We start from the raw sequence: 27,102 nt of genomic DNA on the forward strand, positions 1-27,102 counted from the left end.
AAGAGTGTTGCTGGGTTGAAATTCTAAGTAACAGAGGAGGAAAGAGAAGTGAGTGGGTTTACAAAAAATATTCAGGACGCAGAAGTGGCAAGATTTTGCACTGATCAGATATTAGGAATGAGGAAGAGTGAGGATGCCTCAGACTTAGCATGCTTCAAGTTGAATTCCTATCATCCTCTCAAACTTACTGTCCTTCTGTGCTGCTCAGAGTGGATCAGCGTCCTGGCCCAGAGGAAGTATTCATTGATTGTCTTCGGAATGACAGTGTGAATGAACAGAGGAAAAATATGGCCAAAGCCTCTACAGGGTCCTGCCAGTCAGTCAGTCCTATGCTCACCCACGAGGTCGGCTCAGCAGATGTCTAGCAGAAGTTCCCTCTCACCCAGTTGATCACTTGGGAAATCATCAGGTCCCCCATCCTAAAGGACACTCGCATTCATATCCAGCAGCCACTCCTTGTTTAAACCCTGCGGGCGTGGCAGAGACCAGATTTTGCCCAAAGCCTGTAAATTGTCCAGCAAATTCTTTACACGTGGGCAATGGCAGGTGCATGTACAGCCCATATGAGCACGGGGGACATGTGGTGTTGTAGAGAGAGGGTCGCAATGGTGCCCAGCTTGTGGATCCGTGTTCACTTTGGCTCCAAGCAGAAAGAGACTCTTCTCATCAGAAGGGGTGTATTCACCCAGGGCCTGCGTCCGCCCCACCCCACCTCATCCTGGCAGGCAGAAAACACAGCTGCCAGAAACACTGCAGAGAGTGAGTGATCAGTCTGGATATTTTACTGCTGTTTCCAGGGTTGACAAGCAGAGATATAGAGCTGCTTGTGGTTCCTCATACAGATAGTAAAACCAGGAAGTGATCCCTTCTAGTCCACCATTCCCAGAAACAGAGAATGAGTCCACTATTCCCAGAAACAGAGAAACATGCAAAAGACGCCCCCAGACTCAACCTTTCCGTTGAACATTCCCCGATTATAGAAGAGAAGTGAAATTTGCAACCCAGAGGGGAAATCTGACTGTGTCAGCAGTAGAATTGAGGTTGGACACTTTTGATGAAGTATACTTCTTTTCAAACCAAAGGCAGTGTCATTAGATAAACATTCTTTTCAATGTTAAAACCTGAATGATTTCTGGACCTTCTCCTGGAAGAGCTTTTAGCTGCTGTCAGGTTACAGAACAGCATAAGGGGCCATTTTCTGGGCATGAAGCCCAGGATTCAAAGGGAAGCTCTAGAGAACATCTGGCCTGCTTGATATATTGAAAATGCTTGTGTATTTGTGTGTATGTGTTTCTCTATGCTGACTCATAGCATTGAAGCGTCTCTGGAAACACCCCCACCCTTGTAGCCAGCCAGTTTATACACACCCAGTTGGCTCCTCCTTGATTCAAATGTTAGGTCAAGAGGAAGAAGGAAAACAAATTCAAGAGCTGCTCTCAAGCATCTAGAATTTTCTGCACCCTTCCTCTTGAAGAGAGACTAGCCCAGTTCTGACTATTAGAAGCTGGATTTCCCTCTTAGAGCACAACCTGCATTTAAGCCTTTGGATAAAATTGGAAGAAACCAATCTGTGAGTACTGTGGACTGTGCAGAAGGCAGAGGGCTGACAACTGCCACTAAAAACAGACAGATGGCAGGCCCAAGGCCCAGCAGTGAAGCTGACCCTGAAATTGAGCTTTTTGTGAAGGTAAGTTTCTAGCTCTAATGACAGCATATAGAATGTATTTTTTCTTGACACTGGACCTCAGCTCCTTTTTAAAAAGTCAACATTTCAGCTAGAGATAGGAAATAAATTTGCAATTATGTACCTACTCTAAGTCCTTGAAGAATGCTTGGGTGTTTGGCTGCTCTTAGATAACAATAGAAAAGCATCCCATCTGAAGAAAGCAAGAAGATATGGTGGAAAGACAACTAGACTGGTTAGTAGTCAGAACAACTAAATTGTATTCTCAGCGACTTCCTTTGTAACCGTGGACCTCTTTGTTTCTCTGTCTATACAATGAAGGAGCCTAACAAAATGATCCTTAATTCTTTCCAGGTCTCACAATCTATGTTTTATTAGATAGATTTTGGAAGGCCTGAATGTGAGGAGAGGGCCAAAAATGGCCCGATAGCCTCATTCCCACCCATGATCCAAATAGAGCTTTCTAAAATTCTCCTACAATGGATGAACATCACAGCAGTGTCACATGAACACCATAGGAGGGGAAAGCCAGGAGTGTTTGTGTGCCTGTTATATGAGCAGCAGGCATTTTGCCTTGGTTTTTTTTTTTAAACATCTTAACTTTTAAGAAAAGCCCTTTGGAAAACCCCTAAAGCAGAAGAAAGGAACATGTGTTTCTAAATTAGCTCATCAAGAAAAAGAAACAATTTGTATGGGTTATTCCAAGTAGAATTTAGTTTCCTAAATCCTTGCCTATATTAACTATTTTCTGTATATTTTCATTTACTATTGGAAGTATTCAGGATGGTGATAATAATAATAACAAATTCATATTATGCTTGACCATTTTCCAAACACTTTACATATATTATCTCCTTTAGTTTAGAAGGATAGTTTAATAAAAGTAAAGTAGTATTATACGTAGTATTGGTAGTAATATTGTTCTCATGATTTCTAGATAAGTAAGCTAAGGAAATAAAGGTTAAGTAATTTGCCTCTAAAACTACGTCTCATCTTGATGGCCTACAAAGACATAAATAAGGTGTGCTTACCAAATATTAGATTAAACACCTGTTAGCCAAAGTAATACTTTTATACCCTGGTGACTCAGACAGTAAAGAATCTGTCTGCAATGCAGGAGACATAAGAGACTCACATTAGATCCCTGGGTCAGGAAGATACCTTGGAGGAGGGAATGGCAACCCACTCCAGTCTTCTTGCCTGGAGAATTCCACGGACAGAGGAGCCTGGTGGGCTATAGTCCATGGGGTCGCAAAGTCGGACATGACTGAGGGACTAACACTTCTACTTTCATTTTCTTTTTAACATATATACACCAAGTACATAGTTAATCTGCCTTTTCAAAATTATGGGGGAGAGAAAGACTCTTGAATTCCTACACAGAAAAAGAATCCAAGTAAGTGTTTTCTGGACTGTGGGGCATAAGAGCCACTTCTCCTACCTCTTGTTATTGCTGTTTAGTCACTCAGTTGTGTCCAACTCTTTTCAACCCCATGGACTGTAGCCCGCCAGTCTCCTCTGTCCATGGGATTTCCCAGGCTAGAGGCTAGAGTACTGGAATGGATTGCCATTTCCTTCTCCATCTCCTACCTCTAGATTCCAGCAAATCTAAGTAAGCCTTAATTTCCTAACTGGCTTTTTATACCTACCAATTTCAAACCAGAGGTAATAAGTCTCTTCATAGGGTAACTAGTTTCTTTTGTCTAAACTTGTTTATTCAATCCAACCAAATTCCTCTAACCCGTTGCTGGCAATGATCTGTGTGTGTTTATCTTCATAGACTTCCTATGATTTGTGTGATTATCTAGACAGTAGAAGTTAGGAAATCACACGTTGGAGGAGCAAATGTTAAATTAAACAATAACTTTCAGGTTAAAAACTAATAACTTACTGAGTACTTACTATATGGCAGGGCCTGTGCTAAGTGGTTTATTATTAACCCTATTTTATGGGTACAGAAACTAAAGAAAAGAATAGCTGGGTGGTTTTGCCTAAGGTTACATAGCTAATAAATGGCTGAGTTAAAATTCCAGTCCTTTTATATAGCTGTTTTGTGTGTGCATATTCAGTGGCTAAGTCATGTCCAACTCTTTGCAACCCCATAGACTGTAGCCTACTGGAGTGGGTTGCCATTTCCTTCTGTAGGGGATCTTCCAGACCCGGAGATCAAACCCACATCTCTTGCATCTCATGCATTTGCAGGCAGATTCTTTACCACTGCACCACCTGGGAAATTAAAATAGCTGTGCATAATCGTAATTATTTTCACTTGGGCACAATTTTTAGTAAAATTTCTCAGAATTTCATTAGATGAAATCCTCTAGATGTAAGCTTATCTAATGATGTTGACACAAGTCACAGATTTTCTGAAAGAACCTTGACTATCATCTGGTCTGGGTTTTTGTTTTGCTTTGCTTTATGAGTGGCGCCAGTGGTAAAGAATCTGCCTGTAATGCAGGAGACATTAGAGAGGTGGGTTCAGTCCCTGGGTTGGGAAGATCCCCTGGAGAAGGGAATGGCAACCCACTCCAGTATTCTGGCCTGGAGAATCCCATGGACAGAGGAGCCCAGCAGGCTACAGTCCATAGGGTCGCAGAGTTGGACATGACTGAGTGACTTAGCATGCACACATGCAAGATTGATTCCAAAGATCTCTAGAAGTTCTGTAGAAGATACTATGAGGGAGAATAGGGATTGAGAGAAGTGAAAATGTTAATGACAAAGCTTAAAAAGCAACTTTATCTCACTTATACTGTGGTGTCTTTCCAAATATTAAATAACTCTGCAATTTTCTCAGCTACCTCTAGGGAATCTGTCACAATTTCCCAATAGCACTGATGGGATCCCTAAAAGAAAGTGAGTTTTTTCCTATCACAATTAAGAATTCATATCACACACACCCCTATGTTCCATGTAGCTAGTGAAAACATTGCCTTTCAGCTCTCAATGACTTGGGCAAGATTTATATCTGGGAACTAAGAAAAGATTTCCTAAAAGAACACATTTTATTTTCTCTAGATACAGAGGTTGTCTTATTTGTTTGTTGTTCACTGATAAATGGAGCTTTTGTGTTCTCTACTCTACTGGTCTAATGGAGAAGGAAATGGGAACCCATTCCAGTATTCTTGCCTAGAGAATTCCGTGAATAGAGGAGCCTGGTGGCCTGCTGTCCATGGGGTCACACAGAGTCGGACACGACTGAAGTGACTTAGTAGCAGCAGCAGCAGCAGCAGCTACCAGTCTAAAATTAAGTTTTCACAGATTTGTAGATAACATTATGTGTGCTGTGCTTAGTCATTCAGTCATTTCTGACTCTTTGCAACCACATGGACTGTAGCCCTCCAGGCTGTTCTGTTCATAGGGATTCTCCAGGCAAGAATACTAGAGTGTGTTACCAGGCCCTCCTCTAGGAGATCTTTCCAACCCAGAGATCAAACCCAGGTCTCCCGCATTGCAGACAGATTCTTTACCATCCGAACTACCAGCAAAGCCCAAGACTACTGGAGTGGGTAGCCTAGCCCTTCTCCAGGGCATCTTTCCAACCCAGGAACTGAACCGAGGTCTCCTGCATTGCAGGCAGATTCTTTACCATCTGAGCCACGAGGAAAGCCCATAACATTATAGACTTTAACATTTGGGCCAAAATCCTGAATAAAATATTTTTGTCTTTATTGATAAATGTGAGATAGAAAACGATACTATTCTCTAACCAGACTGTTTTCAAATTAGAACTATCATAAAAACGATCATAAGGACTTTGTTGTTGTTGTTCAGTTGCTCAGTCATGTCTGACTCTTTGCAACCCCATAGACTGCAGCACACCAAGCTTCCCTGTCCTTCACCATCTCCTGGAGTTTGCTCAAACTCATGTCCATTGAGTCGGTGATGCCATCCAACCATCTCATCCTCTGTCATCCCTTTTACCTCATGCCTTCAACCTTTACCAGCACCGGAGTCTTTTCTAATGAGTCAGCTCTTGGCATCAGGTGGCCAAAGTTTTGGAGCTTCAGCTTCAGCATTAGTCCTTCCAATGAAAATTCAGGGTTGATTTCCTTTAGGTCTGACTGGTTCAATCTCCTTACTATCCAAGCGACTCTCAAGAGCCTTCTCCAACACCATAGCTTGAAAGCATCAATTCTTTGGTACTCAGCCTTCTTTAGGGTCCAACTCTCACATCCATACATGACTACAGGAAAAACCACAGATTTGACTCTACAAACATTTGTCAGCAAAGTAATGTCTCTGCTTTTTAATATGTTGCCTAGGTTTGTCATAGCTTTTCTGCAAGGAGCAAGCATTTTAATTTCATGGCTTCAGTCACTGCAGTGATTTTGGAGCCCAAGAAAGTAAAATCTTTCACTGCTTCCATTGTTTCCCCATCTCTTTGCCATGAAATGATGGGACTGGATGCCATGATCTTAGTTTTTGGACTGCTGAATTTTAAGCAAGCTTTTCCCCTCTCTTCTTTCACCTTCATCAAGATGCTCTTTAGTTCCTCTTCGCTTTCTGCCAAGAGTAGTGTCATTTCTTATCTGAGGTTATTGATAATTCTCCCAGAAACATTGATTCCAGCTTGTGATTCATCCAGCCTGGCATTTCACATGATGTACTCTGTGTAGAAAAAGTGAAAAAGTTGGCTTAAAGCTCAACATTCAGAAAACGAAGATCATGGCATCCAGTCCCATCACTTCATGGGAAATAGATGGAGAAACACTGGAAACAGTGTCAGACTTTATTTTGGGGGGCTCCAAAATCACTACAGATGGTGACTGCAGCCATGAAATTAAAAGACTCTTACTCCTTGGAAGAAAAGTTATGACCAACCTAGATAGTGTATTCAAAAGCAGAGACATTACTTTGCCGACTAAGGTCTGTCTAGTCAAGGCTATGTTTTTTCCTGTGGTCATGTATGGATGTGAGAGTTGGACTGTGAAGAAGACTGAGCGCCGAAGAATTGATGCTTTTGAACTGTGGTGTTGGAGAAGACTCTTGAGAGTCCCTTGGACTGCAAGGAGATCCAACCAGTCCATTCTGAAGGAGATCAGCCCTGGGATTTCTTTGGAAGGACAGATGCTAAAGCTGAAACTCCAGTACTTTGGCCACCTCATGCGAAGAGTTGACTCATTGGAAAAGACTCTGATTCTGGGAGGGATTGGGGGCAGGAGGAGAAGGGGACGACATAGGATGAGATGGCTGGATGGCATCACTGACTCGATGGACATGAATCTGAGTGAGTTGGTGATGGACAGGGAGGCCTGGCGTGCTGCAATTCATGGGGTCACAAAGAGTCAGACACGACTGAGTGACTGAACTGAACTGAACTCTGTGTAGAAGTTAAATAAGCAGGGTGACAATATACAACCTTGGCATACTCCTTTCCCAATTTTGAACCAGTTTATTGTTCCATGTCCAGTTCTTCTTGACCTGCATACAGGTTTCTCAGGAGGCAGGTAAGGTGGTCTGGTATTTCCATCTCTTTAAGAATTTTCCACAGTCTCTTGTCATCCACACAGTCAAAGGCTTTAGCATAGTCAGTGAAGCAGAAGTAGATGTTTTTTCGGGGATTCTCTTGCTTTTTCTATGATTCAAAGGATATTGGCAATTTGATCTCGGGTTCCTCTGCCTTTTCTGATTAACAACAAATCCAGTAAAACTATTAATTAGGAGAAAGCAGGATTTAAGGAGTGTGAGTTCTGCAGTGGATAGTAATGGATTTGCTACATGAGAAGAGTATATGTGTTCAACTCTTGTCTAGGTGAGAGTACTTGAGCAAGTCAGCTTCTCTGAGCCTCTTTCCATATCTGTAAAACAAGAGTAATGATAGAACTTCCCTCACAGAACCATCTTCTCTGTAAGGATTAAATCAAATAAATATGTAAGACACAGTAGTTTTTAACATAGTAAACACTCAATAAATGTCAGATGTTGCAGTAGTTGTTGTTTTTCACACTTAGAAACTTGGATGACAAATGCAAAGATAAAATATTTTTCTGGTGAATGACCACATCCTGTCTTTGCCAGCTGGAAGTAGGTAATTTATCAATCAGGCTTCGCAATTTGTGTGTGTATGTGCTCACTCACTTAGTCATGCCCAACTCTTTGTGACCCCATGGAATGCAGCCCACCAGGCTCCTCTGTCCATAGGATTCTCCAGGCAAGAATACTCGAGTGAGTTGCCATGCCCTCCTCCGGTGGATCTTCTGGATGCAGGGATAAAACCTGGGTCTCTTGTGTCTCTTGCATTGACAAGTGGGTTCTTTACCACTAGTGCCACATGGAAAGCCCAACATTTTGTGTAATGGCACTTTATTTTTTATTTAATTTTTATTTTATATTGGAATATAGTTGATTTAGTTTCAGGTGTACAGCAAAGTGAATCAGTTATACATACACACATATTCATTTTTTCAGATTATTTTCCCATTTAGGTTGTTTATATAATTTTGACCAGAGTTTCCTGTGCTATACAGTAGGTCCTTACTGGTTATCCATTTTAATTTTTTTATTATAATTGGAAGCTAATTACTTAACAATATTGTGGTGGTTTTTGACATGCATTGACATGAATCAGCCACAGGTGTACATGTGTCCCCCCCTCCTAAACTCCCCTCCCACCTCCCTCCCCATTGTATCCCTTAGGGTTGTCCCAGTGCATTGGTTTTGAGTGCCCTGTTTCATCGAACTTGGACTGGTCATCTATTTTACATATGATATATACATGATTCAATGCTATTCTCTCAAATCATCCCACCCTGGCCTTCTCCTGGTGGTGATTTAGTCGCTAAGTTGTGTCCAACTCTTGTGACCCCATGGACAGAAGAGCCTGGCAGGCTACAGTCCATGGGATTCTCCAGGCAGGAATACTGGAGTGGGTAGCCATTTCCTTCTCCAGGGGATCTTTCCAACCCAGGAATCAAACCTGGGTCTCCTGCATTATAGGTGGATTCTTTACCAACTGACCTACAAGGGAAGCCCTCGCCATCTCCCTCAGAGTCCAAAAGTCTGTTCTATACATCTGTGTCTCTTTTGCTGTCTAGCATATAGGGTCATCATTACCATCTTTCTAAATTCCGTATATATGCATTAATATACTGTATTGGTATTTTTCTTTCTGACATACCTTACTCTGTATAATAGGCTCCAGTTTCATCCACCTCATTAGAACTGATTCAAGTGCTTTCTCACAGCTGGGTAATATTCCATTGTGTATATGTACCACAGCTTTCTTATCCATTCATCTGCTGATGGACATCTAGGTTGCTTCCATATCCTGGCTATTGTAAACAGTGTTGCGATGAACATTGGGGTACACGTGTCTCTTTCAATTCTTGTTTCCTCAGTGTGTATGCCCAGTAGTGGGATTGCTGGGTCATAAGGCAATTCTATTTCCAGTTTTTTAAGGAAACTCCACACTGTTCTCCATAGTGGCTGTACTAGTTTACATTCCCACCAACAGTGTAAGAGCGATCCCTTTTCTCCACACCTTCTCCAGCATTTATTGTTTGTAGACTTTTTGAAAGCAGACATTCTGACCAGTGTGAGATGGTACCTCATTGTGGTTTTGATTTGCATTTCTCTGATAATGAGTGATGTTGAGCATCTTTCATGTGTTTGTTAGCCATCTGTATGTCTTCTTAGGAGAAATGTCTGCTTAGTTCTTTGGCCCATTTTCTGATTGGGTCATTTATTTTTCTGGAATTGAGCTGCAGGAGCTGTTTGCATATTTTTGAGATTAGTTCTTTGTCAGTTGCTTCATTTGCTATTATTTTCTCCCATTCTGAAGGCTGTCTTTTCACCTTGCTTATAGTTTCCTTTGTTGTGCAGAAGCTTTTAAGTTTAGTTAGGCCTGGTTTGTTTAATTTTGTTTTATTTCCAATATTCTGGGAGGTGGGTCATAGAGGATCCTGCTGTGATTTATGTTGGAGAGTGTTTTGCCTATGTGCTCCTCTAGGAGTTGTATAGTTTCTGGTATTACATTTAGATCTTTAATCCATTTTGAGTTTATTTTTGTGTATGGTGTTAGAAAGTGTTCTAGCTTCATTCTTTTTCAAATGGTTGACCAGTTTTCCCACCACCACTTGTTAAAGAGATTGTCTTTTCTCCATTGTATATTCTTGCCTCCTTTGCCAAAGATAAGGTGTCCATAGGTGTGTGGATTTATCTCTGGGCTTTCTATTTTGTTCCATTGATCTATATTTCTGTCTTTGTGCCAGTACCATATTGTCTTGATGACTGTAGCTTTGTAGTATAGTCTGAAGTTAGGCAGGTTGATTCCTCCAGTTCCATTCTTCTTTCTCAAAATTGCTTTGGCTTTTTGAGGTTTTTTTAATTTCCATACAAATTGTGAAATTATTTGTTCTAGCTCTGTGAAAAATACTGTTGGTAGTTTGATAGGGATTGCATTGGATCTATAGATTGCTTTGGATAGTATACTCATTTTCACTATATTGATTCTTCCAATCCATGAACATGGTATATTTCTCTATTTATTTGTGTTCTCTTTGATTTCTTTCATCAACGTTTTATAGTGTTCTATATATGGGTCTTTTGTTTCTTTAGGTAGATTTATTCCTAAATATTTTATTCTTTTTGTCAAAATGGTAAGTGGGATTATTTCTTTAATTTCTGTTTTCTCATTGTTAGTGTATAGGAATGCAAGGGATTTCTGTGTATTAATTTTATATCCTTCAACTTTACTATATTCATTGATTAGCTCTAATAATGTTCTGGTGGTATCTTTAGGGTTTTCTTTGTTTGTTTTTGTTGTTTTATTTTGGCATTGGTGGTGGGGGAAGGGGAGGGTAGTTTGTAAATGAATTAAATTTGGCCAGAGTGTAGATTACAATAGATTGAAATTTTGTATCCCATTTTTCATCCCTTTCCACATCCACTTTCTTGTCATGACCTAATCTGGAGCATAGTGTTCTTTCCTATGCCTTGATTTTGACCTTAGGTATACAACTTGCGTTGTCCAATTGCTTGCAGAGGGTAGTGACAGTATGCCTATTCTGGATCTTGACTTGAAGTGGAATTTTTTTTAATTATTTTTTTATTTATTTATTTTTTACTTTACAATATTGTATTGGTTTTGCCATACTTTAACATGAATCCGCCATGGGTGTATATGTGTTCCCAATCCTGAACCCCCCTCCCACCTCCTTTCCCATACCATCCCTCTGGGTCATCCCAGTGCACCAGCCCCAACCATCCTATGTAGAGGCTCATGTCATCTGCAAACAGTGAGAGTTTTACTTCTTCTCTTCCAATCTGGATTCCTTTTATTTCTTTTTTCTTCTTTGATTGCTGTTGCTAAAACTTCCAAAACTATGTTGAATAGTAGTGGTGAGAGTGGGCATCATTGTCTTGTTCCTAACTTTAGGGGAAATGCTTTCAATTTTTCACCATTGAGGATAATGTTTGCTGTGGGTTTGTCATATATGGCTTTTATTATGTTGAGATATGTTCCTTCTATGCCTGTTTTCTTGGGGGTTTTATCATAAATGGGTGTTGAATCTTGTCAAAGGCTTTTCTGTGTCTATTGAGATAATCATATGGTTTTTATTTTTCAATTTGTTAATGTGGTGTATTACATTAATTGATTTGTGAATACTGAAGAATCCTTGCATCCCTGGGTAAAAGCCCACTTGGTCATGTTGTATGATCTTTTTAATATGTTGTTGGATTCTGTTTGCTAGAATTTTGTTGAGGACTTTTGCATCCATGTTCATCAGTGATATTGGCTTGTAGTTTGCTTTTTTGTGGCATCTTTGTCTGGTTTTGGTATTAGGGCAAAGGTGACCACATAGAATGAGTTTGGAAGTTTACCTTCCTCTGGAATTTTCTGGAAGAGTTTGAGTAGGATAGGTGTTAGCTCTTCTCTAAATTTTTGGTAGAATTCACCTGTGAAGCCATCTGGTCCTGGGCTTTTGTTTGCTGGAAGATTTTTTATTACAGTTTCAATTTCTGTGCTTATGATGGGTCTGTTAAGATTTTCTATTTCTTCCTGGCTCAGTTTTGGAAGATTATACTTTTCTAAGAATTCGTCCATTTCTTCCAAGTTGTCCATCTTATTGTCATATAGTTGCTGATAGTAGTCTCTTATGATCCTTTGTATTTCTGTGTTGTCTGTTGTGATTTCTGTATTTTCATTTTTAATTTTGTTGATTTGATTCTCCTGCCTTTTTTTCTTGATGAGTCTGGCTAATGATTTGTCTATGTTATTTATCTTCTTGAAGAACCAGCTTTTAGTTTTGTTGATTTTTGTTATAGTCTCTTTGTTTCTTTTTTACTTATTTTTCCCCTAATTTTTATGATTTCTTTCCTGGGCTTCTTTTCCCTGGACTTCTTTTCCCTGGGCTTCTCATATAATTTTTTCCTAGTTGCTTTGTGTAAAGTTAGGTTATTTATTTGATTTTTCTCTTCTTTCTTGAGGTAAGTTTGACCATCCCCTTAGCACTCCTTTTACTGAATCCCATAGGTTTGGGGTTCTCATGTTTTCATTTTCATTTGTCTCTATGCATATTTTGATTTCCTTTTTGATTTCTTCTGTGATTTGTTGGTTATTCAGAAGTGTGTTGTTTAGCCTCCATATGTTTGTATTTTGAATAGTTTTTTCCCTGTAGTTGACATCTAATCTTACCATTGCAATCAGAAAAGATTCTTGAAATTGTTTCAATTTTTTTGAATTTACCAAGGCTAGATTTATGGCCCAGGATGTGATCTATACTGGAGAATGTTCCATGTGCACTTGAGAAAAAGGTGAAATTCATTGTTTTGGGGTGAAATGTCCTATAGATATCAATTAGGTCTAACTGTTTGATTGTATCATTTAAAGTTTGGGTTATCCATTTGAAATATAGTGGTGTGTCAATGTCCATCCCAATTTCCCAATTTATCCCTCCTCCCACCTTCCCCCTTGGTAACCATAAGTTTATTTTCTAAGTCTGAGTCTGTTTCTGTTTGGTAAGTTCATTTCCATCATATTTAGATTCCACATATAAGTAATATCATATGATTTTGGCTTACTTCACTCAGTATGACAATCTTTAGGTCCATACGTGTTGCTGCAAATGGCATTATTTCATTCCTTTTTATGGCTGAGTAATATTCTGTTGTGTATATATACCACATCTTCTTTATCCATTCATCTGTCAATGCACATTTAGGTTGGTTCCATGTACTGGCTATTGTAAACAGTGCTGCAATGAACATTGAAGTGCATGTACCTTTTCAGATTATAGTCTTTTCTGAATATATGCTAAGGTCTGGGATTGCTGGGTCATATGGTGGTTCTATTTTTAGTTTTTTCAGGAACTTCCATACTGTTCTCCATAGTGAATGCACCAACTTACATTCCCACCAACAATATAGGAGTGTTCCCTTTTCTTCATATCCTCTCCAGCATTTATTGTTTGTAGATTGTTTGGTGATGGCCTTTCTGGCCAGTGTGAGGTAATACCTTGTTGTAGTTTTGATTTGCATTTCTCTAATAATGAGAGATGTTGAACATCTTTTCATGTGATTATAAGCCACCTGTATGTTTTCTTTGGACAAATGTCTATTTAGATCTTATGCCCACTTTTTGATTGGGTGGTTTGGTTTTTTTATACTGAGCTGTTTGGGCTATTTGTATATTTTGGAGATTAATCCCTTGTCAGTTGCTTCATTTGCAAGTATTTCCTCCCATTCTATGGGTTGTGTTTTTCTCTGGTTTATGGTTTCTTCTGCTGTGCAAAAGTTTTTATATTTAATTATGTCCCATTTGTTTATTTTTGCTTTTATTTTCATTACTCTAGGAGGTGGACCCAAAAAGATCTTGCTCCTATTTATGTCATAAAGTGTTTTGCTTAAGTTTTCCTCTAAGAGATTTATAGTATCTGGTCTTACATTTAGGTCTTTAATCCATTTTTAGTTTATTTTTGTTTATGGTTTTAGAGAATATTTTAATTTCATTATTTTACACATAGCTGTCCAGTTTTCACAGCACCACTTACTGAAAACAGACTGTCTTCTTCTCTATTGTATATTCATACATTTTGTGTAATGGCACTTTAAATCAGCATTATTATAAACAACAGAAAAAGTTTCCGTTTTCCTGTAAAATCATACTGCATTTCCCCTACACCTCAGTGTTCTGCCTTTCCTTTTACCAAAAGCAACCCGCCCTTCCTGCTGTAACTATTATCAGACTTTATTGTTCTTCCTGCCTCCCACCCATAATCAAGATTCCATTCACTAACCCGTTATGATTGGATCTTTAGTCTAATTTCTGTTACAAAAGAAGTTCAGACTGCCAAGACTGGTTGTCTCTTCCCATATCTCTTCACTCTTGGACGCCACAAAGAGCAACAATGAACGCTATTTCCTCTGTTGCAGTCACTGCCAAGAAAAAGAAAACTTACCAAAATATAAGAATTATGTCCAAGATCAAGGTGGCAGAATGGTCACTTTCTGGTGAGAATGCTTTTCCTGGTTTATGATAGATAAATGGCTTCTTTGCTTCAAACTTATATACATGGTTGTAGGGGAAAGTGAAGAAAGAGCAATGCAGGGGAAGGAGCTCTCTGATCCCTTCTTATATGGCCATTAATCACATCATAAGGGCTCGACTTTAATGACTTCATATAATAATAATTTGCATCTGCTAATCCCAAACTCCCACTCCATCCCTCCCTCGCCACTCCCCTTGGCAACCACAGTCTGTTCTCTACTTCTGTAAGCCTGTTTCTGTTTTACAGATAAGTTCATTTGTGTCATATTTTAGTTTCCACATATGAATGATATCTATATTTATCTTTGTCTGGCTTACCTCACTTAGGATGATAATCTCTAGGTCCATTCTTTTGCTGCAAATGGTGTTGTTTTCTTCTTTTTTATGGTTGAGTAGTATTCCATTGTATATACACACCATATCTTCTTAATCCATTCATCTGTCAATGTACATTTAAGTTGACTCCATATCTTGGCAATTGTAAATAGAGCTGCAATTAACATACAGGTGCATGTATCTATTTGTAAAATAATAAAAAATAATAAAGCTGGAACCCAATACACTCCTTATGTGAAAATAAATTCTAAATATTAATAGATGAAACAAATGTTAAAAGGAAACCATAAAGGTACTAGAAAAAACACAAGCGGACATCTTTATAGTAAAACAAAATAAGAAAATATTTTTTCTTTGCAATTTTGATGTCTATAACAGCTGCATAAGCATATCAGAAAAAACAGATTTTACAAAGGAAAACAGTATAAGATTTTATTTAAAATTTTAATTTTACATGAGACTTCAAAAAATTATGTGTAACATGTATCAAAAAGAGTTAGTGTCTTTAGTAGACAAATAATTTTTCCAAACTAATAAGGAAAAAGTCATAATCTTAATAAAAATATAAAATTGTCATGAACAAACAGTTAACAGAATAAGGAAATCAAACATCCAATGAAAATATGGAATACATCTTTCAAGAAAGAAATTTGGCAGGATTATCAAAATGGAAAATGCAAATAATGTTTAGTCAGCATTCTGATTTTAAAGATGAATTCTAAATATATAATCTTAGAAATGGAACAAGTTGTATGCTTGGAAACATTTGTTACTGAAGTATTTAGAGTAACAAAATGTTGGAATATCTGAAATGGTTATATAAATTTCGGTAACATATAAACTTTATCATTATTATATACACATCATACTTGTAATTTTTACATACAATAAAATTATTTGCTTCATTAGCACTCTCTACCCACAGATTGTAGAATCCTTGAGATTAAGGACTTCCAACTCTGTCTCTAACAACTTGCTCATTTCACAGTAAGCATTTGATAAATATTTGTTGAGCAAATGAATGAAGGAAGCCTTTCTTTATCTTAATAGGCTGGAAGTGATGGGGAGAGTATTGGAAATTGTCCCTTTAGTCAACGCCTTTTTATGATCCTCTGGCTTAAAGGAGTTAAATTCAATGTGACTACTGTCGACATGACCAGGTAAGAGAAATCAGGACATGTTTTATTCTGGGGTTAAAATCAGTAGACACCGATACAATCTTGGTGTTTGCATAATATGTACTTTATCTAGAAGCCTAACTCTGCTTATTTTCAATAATCATAGAAAGCCCGAAGAGCTGAAGGACTTAGCCCCAGGCACCAATCCTCCCTTCCTGCTATATAACAAGGAGTTGAAAACAGACTTCATTAAAATTGAGGAGTTTCTAGAGCAGACACTGGCTCCTCCAAGGTACAGCATTTTTACAGGATATTATTGTTCTTGAGATGATCTATTTTATTGGCTTATTTATTGCAGATTGAGGATTTTTCTAGACATTTCTTTTTCAGTTTTGCTTTTTCTAGAAAAGTTTGCAAAGATCCCCCCGATCACTCCATATATGATTAGAAAACTTTTGTTTTGTTGTTGTTATTCAGTTGCTAGTTCGTGTCTGACACTTTGCAACTTGATGGACTGCAGCACGCCAGGCTCCCCTGTCCTTCATTGTCTCCCAGAGTTTGCTCAGATTTATGTCCATTGAGTCAGTGATGTTATTTAACACATCCTTTGCCACCCTTTTCTCCAATTTTGCCTTAAGTCTTTCCCAGAATCGGGGTCTTTTCCAGTGAGTTGTTTATATTTTTCCTGGCAATTTTGATTCCAGCTTATGATTCACCCAGCCCAGCATTTCACATGATGTACTCTGCCTATAATTTAAATAAGCAGGGTGAAAATATACAGACTTGTCTAACATTTTGCCCAGTTTTAAACCAGTCAGTTGTTCCATGTTCAGTTCTAACTGTTGCTTCTTGACCGGTAAGGTGGTCTGGTATTCCCACCTCTTGAAGAATTTTCCACAGTTTGTTGTGACTCACACAGTCAAAGGCTTTAGTGTAGTCAATGAAGCAGAAGTAGATGTTTTTCTGGAATTCTCCTGGTTTTCCAGTGCTATATGGGATGCTGGCAATTTGATCTCTGGTTCTCTGCCTTTTCTAAAATCAGCTTGAACATCTGGAAGTTCATGGTTCACGTACTGTTGAAGCCTGGCTTGGAGAACTTTGAGCTTTACTTTGCTAGCTTGTGAGATGAGTGCAATTATGCAGTAGTTTGAGCATTCTTTGGCATTGTCCTTCCTTGGGGTCGGAATGAAAACTGACCTTTACCAGTCCTGTGGCCACTGCTGAGTTTTCCAAATTTGCTGGCATATTGAGTGCAGCACTTTCACAGCATCATCTTTTATGATTTGAAATAGCTCAACTGGAATTCCACCACCTCCACTAGCTTTGTTTTTAGTAATGCTTCCTAAGGCCCACTTGACTTCACATTCCAGGATGTCTGGCTCTAGGTGAGTGACCACACCATCGTGGTTATCTGGGTCATTAAGACCTTTTTTGTATAGTTCCTCTATGTATTCGTCCCACCTTTTCTTAATCTCTTCTGCTTCTATTAGGTCCATACAGTTTCTGTCCTTTATCATGCCCATCTTTGCATGAAATGTTCCCTTGGTATCTCTAACTTTCTTGAAGAGATCTTTAGTCTTTCCCTTTCTGTTGTTTTCCTCTATTTGCAGTGTTCATTTAACAAGGCCTTATTATCTCTCCTTGCCATTGTCTGGAACTCTGCATTCAGTTGGGTATATGTTTCCCTTTCTCCCTTGCTTTTTGCCTCTCTTCTTTTCACAGCTATTTGTAAGTGTTCCTCACCCGACCACTTTACCTTCTTGCATTTCTTTTTCTTTGCAGTGGTTTTGGTCACCGCCTCCTGTACAAAGTTATGAACTTCCATCCATAGTTCTATAGGCACTCTATCAGATCTAATTCCTTGAATCTATTCATCACCTCCACTGTATAATCATAAGGGATTTGACTTAGGTCATACCTGAATGGCCTATTTCAGACCTCTCTTTTGTTCTTTCTAGAAAAGTTTGCAAAGATTCACCCTGATCACTCCATATATGATTAGAAAACTTTTACATATACTAAAACTTTATGAGATGCAAGTAGAGTGTTAGAAATTAAATTTAATTTTAGCCACATTGTCTGATCCATAATGAGGTTTGGGGACACTTATACTGGTAGAAATCAGACTTATTTTACTGTAGAGCCCTCAGAAGATCTACAATTTTGAAAAAGCCTTTAATTCAGTCTGATCTCTTAGTTCTGCAGGGGAGAAATGGCACCCCACTCCAGTATTCCTGCCTGGAAAATCCCATGGACGGAGGGGCCTGGTGGGCTGCAGTCCATGGGGTCGCTAAGAGTCGGACACGACTGAGTGACTTCACTTTCACATTTCACTTTCATGCATTGGAGAAGGCAATGGCAACCCACTCCAGTGTTCTTGCCTGGAGAATCCCAGGGATGGTGGAGCCTGGTGGGCTGCCATCTATGGGGTCGCACAGAGTCGGATACGACTGAAGTGATTTAGCAGCAGCATGCATAAACTTCCCCCTCTGACTTCAAAGACACAAAGACCATCAATATAATATTTCAAATTATTTTTAAAATGCATAACTTACTTAAATTAAAAAAGTAAATTCTCTGTAGTCTAGAAATAGAGAAGATACCATTGGAGGGTTGGGAGTGAGGGTATGGGATAATAGCACTGTAAAGTCCATGAGGACTGATGAAGACTAGCTCATTATATCTCTGATGGCATGAAGGGAAAGCATACCTAACACAAGAAAACCAGGAAACAGGTATCTCTCAATTAGCCAAAGGCCATAACTGCACTGTCTACACTTGAATGACAGTTCTACATCTCTGCCCACCCAGGATAGTGTCTGAAAATAATAAGGCTACTGTATTCATTTTTTATTGTTGTTCAATAAACTCAGTGTCTTAAAATATCACTCACTCATTATCTCACAGTTTTCATCAGTCAGAAGTCTGGCTGTAAGCTTAAAACTGCTCTAAAAAAATAAAGTCTCAATGTTTGTGTATACATTATAAATAAAAGTGGGGTGCCATTTCTGTATTATGTCTATCAGTACAAAATTCTTCATACCTAAGAAACTAGGGATACTATTTCAGATTCTTTTCTGTGTTCCTATACTATGTCTCTTTCACCCATTAGTGATGGCTCCCTGTATTTTAGCACTTGTTCCAAGTTTTTCCTATAAGTATTGAGTCTTATTTTGTTATTTTCTCCTCATCCATCTTCCTCTACTACTGAATCCCCTCAAACCACCTGCTCCCCAACCTTTTCTTGATCCCAAAGGTAACTAATGAAAAATAATTTACGATGTATGTTTCTATACACTTCTTATGCTCATATAAACACAATAATAGTAAGCATAATTTATGCATCTTGCTTATCTGACTTCAGAAAACGTTTTAAATATACATCAACTCCACTAGTGTAGATTTATGCTTACTATAATTGTGCTGCAAGTTGCCAAACGATTCCTCTACAGATGGACTTTCCCTTTCCTTCCAGTTTTTTTTTTTTCATCACTACAAACTGCTATAAACTCCTTGCTCATGTGTCCTTATGTACTTGTGTTTTTAGTCCTGTGGAATAGATTCACAGGAACAAAATTCAAATGGTATGTATCTTTTAAAATTTTTTACTGCTTTATCCATAAGGATACACTTTTTCTACATATCTTTAATACTATGCATTATTGTTCTTTTAACATCTGTGGCACCCAGATGGGTTTAGTGATAGCTCACTGATACTTCAGTTTGCATTTCCACTAACTTGTGATCTCGAGTAAACTTCTGGTTCCCGATGTATAATAGCTTGGGTTCCCACTGATGTCTTTCCAGAAGATCTCAGCTCTCTCTGAGAGATCCTTCAGGAGCCACTGCCCACATGCCCAGTGGAAGGCTCCTCCAAGTCTTTTTTAAAGGCAAAATATTGGCTTTTAGTAAATATGGATGGTGGGTACACGGGCATTTCTTTTTTGTATGCTACTCTCTGTATCTTTTGTTAAACTTCAAAACTTCAGAATTAGCAATGAATTTTCATGCCTCCATACAATAGAATACCATGCAGTCATTGAAAAATGTGTCTGAAAAATATTGAAGTATAGTTGTCATATAACATTGTGTAAGTTTAAGGTATACAACATGTTGATTTGATACATGTACATATTACAGTATGTTTACCCACCTAGTATTAGCTAATACCTCTATTCCATCACATAATTATCATTTATTTTTAGTGGTAATAATGGTTAAGATCTACTGTATTAGCAACTTTGAAGTTTATAATACAGTATTATTGACTATAATCAGTAGGCGGTGGATTCAATTTCCTGAACTTATTTATATACTAGTTGCAAGTTTTTACTTTTAAATAACATCTTCCTGATTTTTCCATTCCCCATCCTCTCTCTTGTGACCACCATTCTACTCTCTATTTTTATGAGTTTGGCTTTTTAAGGTTCCATACGTAAGTGATATCATATAGTATTTGTCTTTCTCTGTCCGACTTACCATAATGTTCACAAGATCCATTCATGTGGGCACAAATGGCAGGATTTCCTCCTTTTTTCATGGCTAATATTCATTGTGTGTGTGTGTGTGTGTGTGAATAGAACCACATTTCTTCATTCATCCACTGATGGACACTCAGGTTGTCTTAAGTGTCTTGTGTTATTTGATGAAATTTTGTAGAGTTTCTGTTTTTATTTTGGTTCTATGCCTTCCATATTAAATTATTTCTAAATATTTTATATATTTGTCACTTTTGTAAGTGAAATATGTTACTAATATCCATTTTGTTATGGCTATTTCTTTAATGTTTGATTTGTATTTAGCCACCTTATCAAAATATCTCATTAATTCTAGCAATTATTTTGGCTAGAAAAAGCAATCTTGTCTTGCCTTTTATAGGTATATAGTTATATTGTTACTTCTCTTCCAATAATTATACTGATTGCTTTATGTTGTTGTTCTCCACTTGCTAAAACCTCAGAAAATGTCAACTATAATAGCAATCATAGGCATTTCTGTCTTGTTGCCTAAACTTTATGTACAAAATATAGTCACCCCCAGAATGGTGTGTTTCCTTGTCTCACAAGTTAGTACATTCAGCACAATATTGAAGAACCATAGTTATCATGATTAACCTCATCCTTCACTGATTTTAAAGGGAATGGTTGTAACATTTCACCATTTAAAATGATACTTGCTGAAAGTTGTTGATGGATACATTTGACCAAGTTAAAGAAATTAATTGATTCATGTACTCATTTAACAAATATTTACTGAATACTTATTATGTGTCAGGTACTATTCTAGGCACTTGGGACACATCAGCGAATACAATGGGCAAAAGCTCTCTGCCCTGGCAAAACTTACATTTTAGTTAAGGAAGACAGCAAATAAGCAAGAGAAAAAGAAAACTCTAAACTATTTTAGATGATGATAAATATGAAGAAAAAGTAAAGCAAGGAGGGAAGTAGTGGGTATTTGGGACAAATAAGAGGTTGTAATGTCAGATGAGGTGGCCGGTGAAAGGCCTCACTTAGGAGGAGATATCAGATTAAAAGACCTGAAAGAAAAGGGAAGCAGGCCATGTGCATATACGAGGGAAAGCTCTTTATGTAAAAGGAGATCAAGTGAAAATGACCTGCAGTGGGACCTTGTCAGGCCTATTTGAAGAAAAGCAAGGCGGTCAATGGGAATAAGGCAGAGAGTGGGAAGAGACGAGAGCAGAGAGGTAAGGTGGGATCAGATCACACCACTGGGAAGACTTGGGCTCTGGTAGCAGGTGCAGAATATTCTGAGAGTGTGAGGGACAAGCATGGGACAGGGAGGATACAGGAAGTGCCCTACATACAAACGAGTTCTGTTCTGAGAGCATGTTCATAAGTCCAATTTGTTTGTAAGTCCAGTGAAGTTTTCCTGGTGGTGGTGATTTAGTCATTAAGTCATGTCCGACTCTTGTGATCCCATGGACTGTAGCCTGCCAGGCTCCTCTGTCTATGGGATTCTCCAGGTGAGAATACTGGAGTGGGTTGCCATTTCCTTCTCCAGAGGATCTTCCCCGCCCAGGAATCCAACCCGGGTCTCCTGCATTGCAGGCAGATTCTTTACCAACTTAACTATGTACCCAATAACCTAGAAAATCCCATGGTCAGAGGAGCCTGGCAGGCTACAGTCCACAGGTCACAGAGTCGGACACCACTGAGCACGCACCACCCCCACAATGACACAATCAGCTATATAGTACTGTATTGTAATAGGTTTTAATACTTATCACATAAATAATACATAAAACATAAACAAGCACAAAAAAACAAAGGAAACATTTTTAATCTACAGCACAGCACCTTGAAAAGTGCAGTAGTGCAGTACAACAGCTGGCATCCAGGAGCTGCATCCAGTCAACAAGCAAGAAGGGTTACTGACTAGAAGAGGGAGACAAGGTGGGAGATAGTAGAGCTGAAAGGTCTCAAGAGCAATAAGAGACAGAGGGTGTGCTGCAATGTCACTCATGCCTGCATTGATGTCAGTGTCTGGCTCCTTGCTGGACTCAATGCCATCCACCCTCTTGAAGAAACAGTCCAGTGATGTCAGGGTAGTTACTCTATTTCTCACCATAGATGACACAGTAGCAGTGGATTGCATTCTGCACACCTGCTGCAACATTTATTTACCATTCTATGTACAGGTCCTGGGTTTCTAAAGCTAACAGTTGTTCCTCAAATAAAGAAAATCCCTTGCCACTTGCTGTGTTGTAAATCTCACCCATTCTTCATTTACTTATTCCTCTGGCCTCTCTGTCCTTTCTCTGGCCCTCCAATCCCATCAGGTCTTCATTAGTGAGCTTGTGTTGCACAGCAAGGAGTTCAATGAAGTCATCTTCCTGCAGATCTAGCTCATATCTTTGAAAGTCTGGAAACTTGAAGGTTCGTATGTTGGGGAATTACTGTAATCAAAAATGGTTGCAGTAATATAGGCTTGGGACCAGGCAAGAAGCAGTGGAGGTGGCAAGTTGTGGACAGATTATAGATACATTTTGAAAGGTAGGCTGGCTGGACTTGCTAATGGATAAAATGCAGGGATGGAGAGAAAGAGGAATCAAGGAAGATGGTTAAACATTGGACCCAACCATTTCTAGTTGCTAGTGCAGGGTTTTCTGAATAGGAATTGATTTATTGATTGGACACTTTCCAGGCATCTGTTCATGATCATACAGCTTTTGTTCATTTGTTAATGTGGTGAATTACATTATTTTATTGTATTATGCTAAGTTAACTTTGTTACTAAGAGGAAGACATCTTCACTTCTTTTCCCCACCCTCTCCTCTACACTTTTATGTGTTTTGTTATTTGAAGCCATGTTTTTTTGTACTACTTATCTTCTGCCAAACAAGGTTTTAGGATCAAGTATAGGGGGTTTGGCTTTATTGACTATGCCAAAGCCTTCGACTGTGTGGATCACAATAAACTGTGGAAAATTCTGAAAGAGATGGGAATACCAGACCACCTGATCTGCCTCCTGAGAAATCTGTATGAAGGTCAGGAAGCAACAGTTAGAACTGGACATGCAACAACAGACTGGTTCCAAATAGGAAAAGGAGTACATCAAGGCTGTATATTGTCACCCTGCTTGTTTAACTTATATGCAGAATACATCATGAGAAATGCTGGACTGGAAGAAACACAAGCTGGAATCAAGATTGATGGGAGAAATATCAATAACCTCAGATATGCAGATGACACCACCCTTATGGCAGAAAGTGAAGAGGAACTAAAAGGCCTCTTGATGAAAGTGAAAGAGGAGAGTGAAAAAGTTGGCTTAAAGCTCAACATTCAGAAAACAAGATCATGGCATCCAGTCCCATCACTTCATGGGAAATAGATGGGGAAACAGTAGAAACAGTGTCTCAGACTTTATTTTTTGGGGCTCCAAAATCACTGCAGATGGTGACTGCAGCCATGAAATTAAAAGACGCTTACTCCTTGGAAGAAAAGTTATGACCAACCTAGATAGTATATTCAAAAGCAGAGACATTACTTTGCCGACTAAGGTCCATCTAGTCAAGGCTATGTTTCTTCCTGTGGTCATGTATGGATGTGAGAGTTGGACTGTGAAGAAGGCAGAGTGCCGAAGAATTGATACTTTTGAACTGTGGTGTTGGAGAAGACTCTTGAGAGTCCCTTGGACTGCAAGGAGATCCAACCAGTCCATTCTGAAGGAGATCAGCCCTGAGATTTCTTTGGAAGGAATGATGCTAAGGCTGAAACTCCAGTACTTTGGCCACCTCATCCGGAGAGTTGACTCATTGGAAAAGACTCTGATTCTGGGAGGGATTGGGGGCAGGAGGAGAAGGGGACGACAGAGGATGAGATGGCTGGATGGCATCACAGACTCGATGGACGTGAGTCTGAGTGAACTCTGGGAGTTGGTGATGGACAGGGAGGCCTGGCGTGCTGTGACTCATGGGGTCACAAAGAGTTGGACCACGACTGAGCGACTGAACTGCACTGATGGGGGGGTTTCCCTAATAGCTCAGGTGGTAAAGAATTTCCCTGAAATGCAGGAGACCTGGGTTCGATTCCTGGGTCAGGAAGATCCCTTGGAGAAGGAAATGAAAATCCACTCCAGTATTCCTGCCTGGAAAAAATCCCATGGACAGAGGAGTCTGGTGGGCTACAGTCCATGGGGTCACAAGAGTTGGACATGACTTAGTGACTAAACCACCACCATGGGGACCCAACAGTCATTTGAAACATTGTTTTCACATATAAAGGAAATTTAAATTCCAATAGCTGGTTTCCCGGAGAATTTTAACCACTAAAATATTCTTAGACTGGGAAAAAGACACATTTTCAATGAAAGGTTTCTCAGGACCTTCAGTTTCCAGCACAATTTTCCAAAACTTCTATTCTCAGTAGAGTGCAAGCTAGGACACCTGGTGTATGCCTTGTTATATGTGAATGTTATGTGCAGTGATATTTCTTTTTAAGGTATCCTCACTTGAGTCCCAGGAACAAGGAGTCCTTTGATGTGGGCTGCAATCTCTTTGCCAAGTTTTCTGCATACATTAAGAATACACAAAAGGAGGCAAATAAGAGTAAGACACCTTTATTTAAATCTTTTTGTTTTTCTCACATGCTCACAATCACATTCTGACTGAACTAAAATAGGATTTTCCTGAATATATAATATATATTGGGAAATACCCTTCATCTCGTTCTGTTTTCTCTCTTCTGAAATTCCCTTGAATGAAGTTTTATGGATTTAGAACCTAATATTCAATATAGTAATCACCAACTTAGCTCAACTAGAACATTGGCATGCCAGATGTGAACTAACTGCAGGATTGTATTTCTTAACCCTCCAATTCTCCCAGTTGTGTGTACCTTTAAGGTGTCTTAAACCATAGCAGCTACCATTTCCCACAAACACCCTTGAACAGATTTACCATTCTCTGAATCAGGAGAGCTATGAGTCTCTTTTCCCACTTTCTGACTCTCCTTTAGTGATAATATGCATCACCTTTCTTTCTTTGACTCTCCTCCCAATGTACTTCCTCAAGAAAAGTCCAAATTTCCATTCACCATTTGATTAAACATCTGCCTCTGTCTTATCAGTGTGTAGTTGAGCACTTTGGTTAAATATATAGATTTTGAAGAGTCAGTGTAAGCAATATGAAAAGACAGAGATATCTATATGTGTGAAAAGCATATTGAGAATGTATTCAGTCATGAAGACAACAAATGTATACGTAACCCTATGATTTCATTGCCTCAGCCTTTGAAAAATCTCTGCTTAAAGAATTTAAGCGTCTGGATGACTACTTGAACACTCCACTTCTGGATGAAATTGATCCAGACAGTGCTGAGGAACACACAGTCTCCAGAAGATTGTTCTTGGATGGCAATCAACTGACCCTGGCTGACTGTAGTTTGTTACCCAAACTGCACATTATTAAAGTAAGTCTTTACAGGGTGGGCTGAATGATTGAGAAGGGTCTGGGGAGTCACCAGCAGGAAGCACAATGGCCATTCAGTGTGAGGTTTTTATATTATTGATTTGTCATCATTGTTATGCATAGTGTATGTCTCCTTTTCTCCTCAGAGGAAAAATCCATAATGATCTCCACTGGGAAGCATAAACACTTCTTGCTTCTTTCTTCCTAAATCAGAAGGTGTTTTCTACTGCCTTGTCTATAAAACAAGGGTACCCATTGCACAGAATTGTTGAGGAGTAAGACACTGTTGGAACCCTAAACAAACTCTTAGTCCAGTGAAGAGATACAAGCTCTTTATCTGTGCTTCCTTCTTCTAAATATATTTATAATTAAATATAGCATAAATATAAAAATAATTACAAGCATGAAGTTTTGTTTACATATGTAGAAAAAAAACATTAAAATAGTAAATCCAAGATTCTTTAAGTTTATTTTGTACTTTTTGTGTAGAAAACATGTCCTCAATGATCTAGACCTTTGAGATATATTTTTACACAGTCGGCATGTTATTGATGCCCCTCACTACCAACTGTTTTTCCTCTTTTTTTTTTTTCCAAAACCCTAGGTTGCTGCAAAGAAATACCGTGACTTTGACATTCCAGTAGAATTCTCAGGAGTCTGGCGCTATCTCCACAATGCCTATGCCCGTGAAGAATTTACCCACACATGTCCAGAAGACAAAGAAATTGAAAATACCTATGCAAGTGTGGCTAAACAGAAGAGTTAGGACAGCCCTTTCAGTAGAAAAATCTCTCTTTTCACTTGCTATCATATTAGAAAGTCTTTTAGAAATAAGAATATGGAAAATGCTGTTTCCTCTATTCAACTTTCTTATGAAGAAGAATACTGTATTTTCTGTACCTAGTTAATCCAAACTATCTGCTTACTGTGTATTTTACATGTCTTCATATTTCATTTTTTAATTCCCATGGCACGACCACTGCAATTTTAAATTATATGAAAAGTGTCAATATCTTTTACCATTTGATTGAAATTCTAGAAGGTATCATGTGTGCAAGCTCAACCGATGGCTAAAGTTACAAATGACATATAGTCATGGTTTCAAATTGTCCCTTAGAGACATTTCCACCTAAATCATTAAAACAATTTTACTAAGACATCTGACTGACCAAAAGGTCTTCTTGCTATTTATTAAAAGGTAAAGTAAACCGTTCTTAGAGAATAATCATACATCTTTCTACAGAATTTTAAACTGTTCCATTATTAAATGTACTCAGATGTCCACCTTAAAATGCAATCAAATTACTCAAATCTGAAAACAAAACCTGAACTTTACTCATGGCCCTTCAGAGAAGAAACAAAGTTCAGCCTCAAAAAAGAAATATAGGTGCTATTATACGTCTTGGTGGGAGTTAGATGAAATTTATTTTTGGCCAACCCCAGGGCATGTGGGATCTCAGTTCAGTTCCCGGACCAGGGATGGAAACCATGCCCCTTACAGTGGAAGCACTAGAAAAAAATCTCAATGAAGCAGTGTTATAAT

At 38.7% G+C, this 27,102-nt stretch overlaps 1 protein-coding gene across 2 annotated transcripts; it reads left to right on the forward strand.

Moving 5' to 3' along the window:
• Positions 1–1,383: 1,383 nt before the first annotated feature.
• On the forward strand, positions 1,384–26,996 carry CLIC2 (chloride intracellular channel 2). Of its 2 annotated transcripts, XM_040265574.1 has the most exons (6): positions 1,385–1,687; positions 15,561–15,670; positions 15,795–15,920; positions 24,592–24,698; positions 25,379–25,560; positions 26,164–26,996. In XM_040265574.1, the coding sequence occupies exons 1-6, from the start codon at positions 1,631–1,633 to the stop codon at positions 26,323–26,325; spliced, it is 744 nt and encodes a 247-aa protein (XP_040121508.1). In that variant the 5' UTR covers positions 1,385–1,630; the 3' UTR covers positions 26,326–26,996. The 2 variants fall into 2 exon arrangements, with proteins under 2 accessions (XP_040121509.1, XP_040121508.1); XM_040265575.1 differs by lacking the exon at positions 15,795–15,920 and having other exon boundaries at positions 1,384–1,687.
• The last annotated feature ends 106 nt before the right edge of the window (positions 26,997–27,102 follow it).

Source organism: Oryx dammah, unplaced genomic scaffold (genome assembly GCF_014754425.2).
Source record: "Oryx dammah isolate SB20612 unplaced genomic scaffold, SCBI_Odam_1.1 HiC_scaffold_23, whole genome shotgun sequence".
Taxonomy (NCBI): domain Eukaryota; kingdom Metazoa; phylum Chordata; class Mammalia; order Artiodactyla; family Bovidae; genus Oryx; species Oryx dammah.

Excerpts from the sequence above, each read along its gene's own strand:
- CLIC2 (XM_040265574.1), top strand. The coding sequence starts at position 1,631 with ATGGCAGGCCCAAGGCCCAGCAGTGAAGCTGACCCTGAAATTGAGCTT. Across the intron at positions 15,671-15,794 it reads ACTACTGTCGACATGACCAG|AAAGCCCGAAGAGCTGAAGG; the intron begins GTAAGAGAAATC and ends CAATAATCATAG. Across the intron at positions 25,561-26,163 it reads CCAAACTGCACATTATTAAA|GTTGCTGCAAAGAAATACCG; the intron begins GTAAGTCTTTAC and ends CCAAAACCCTAG.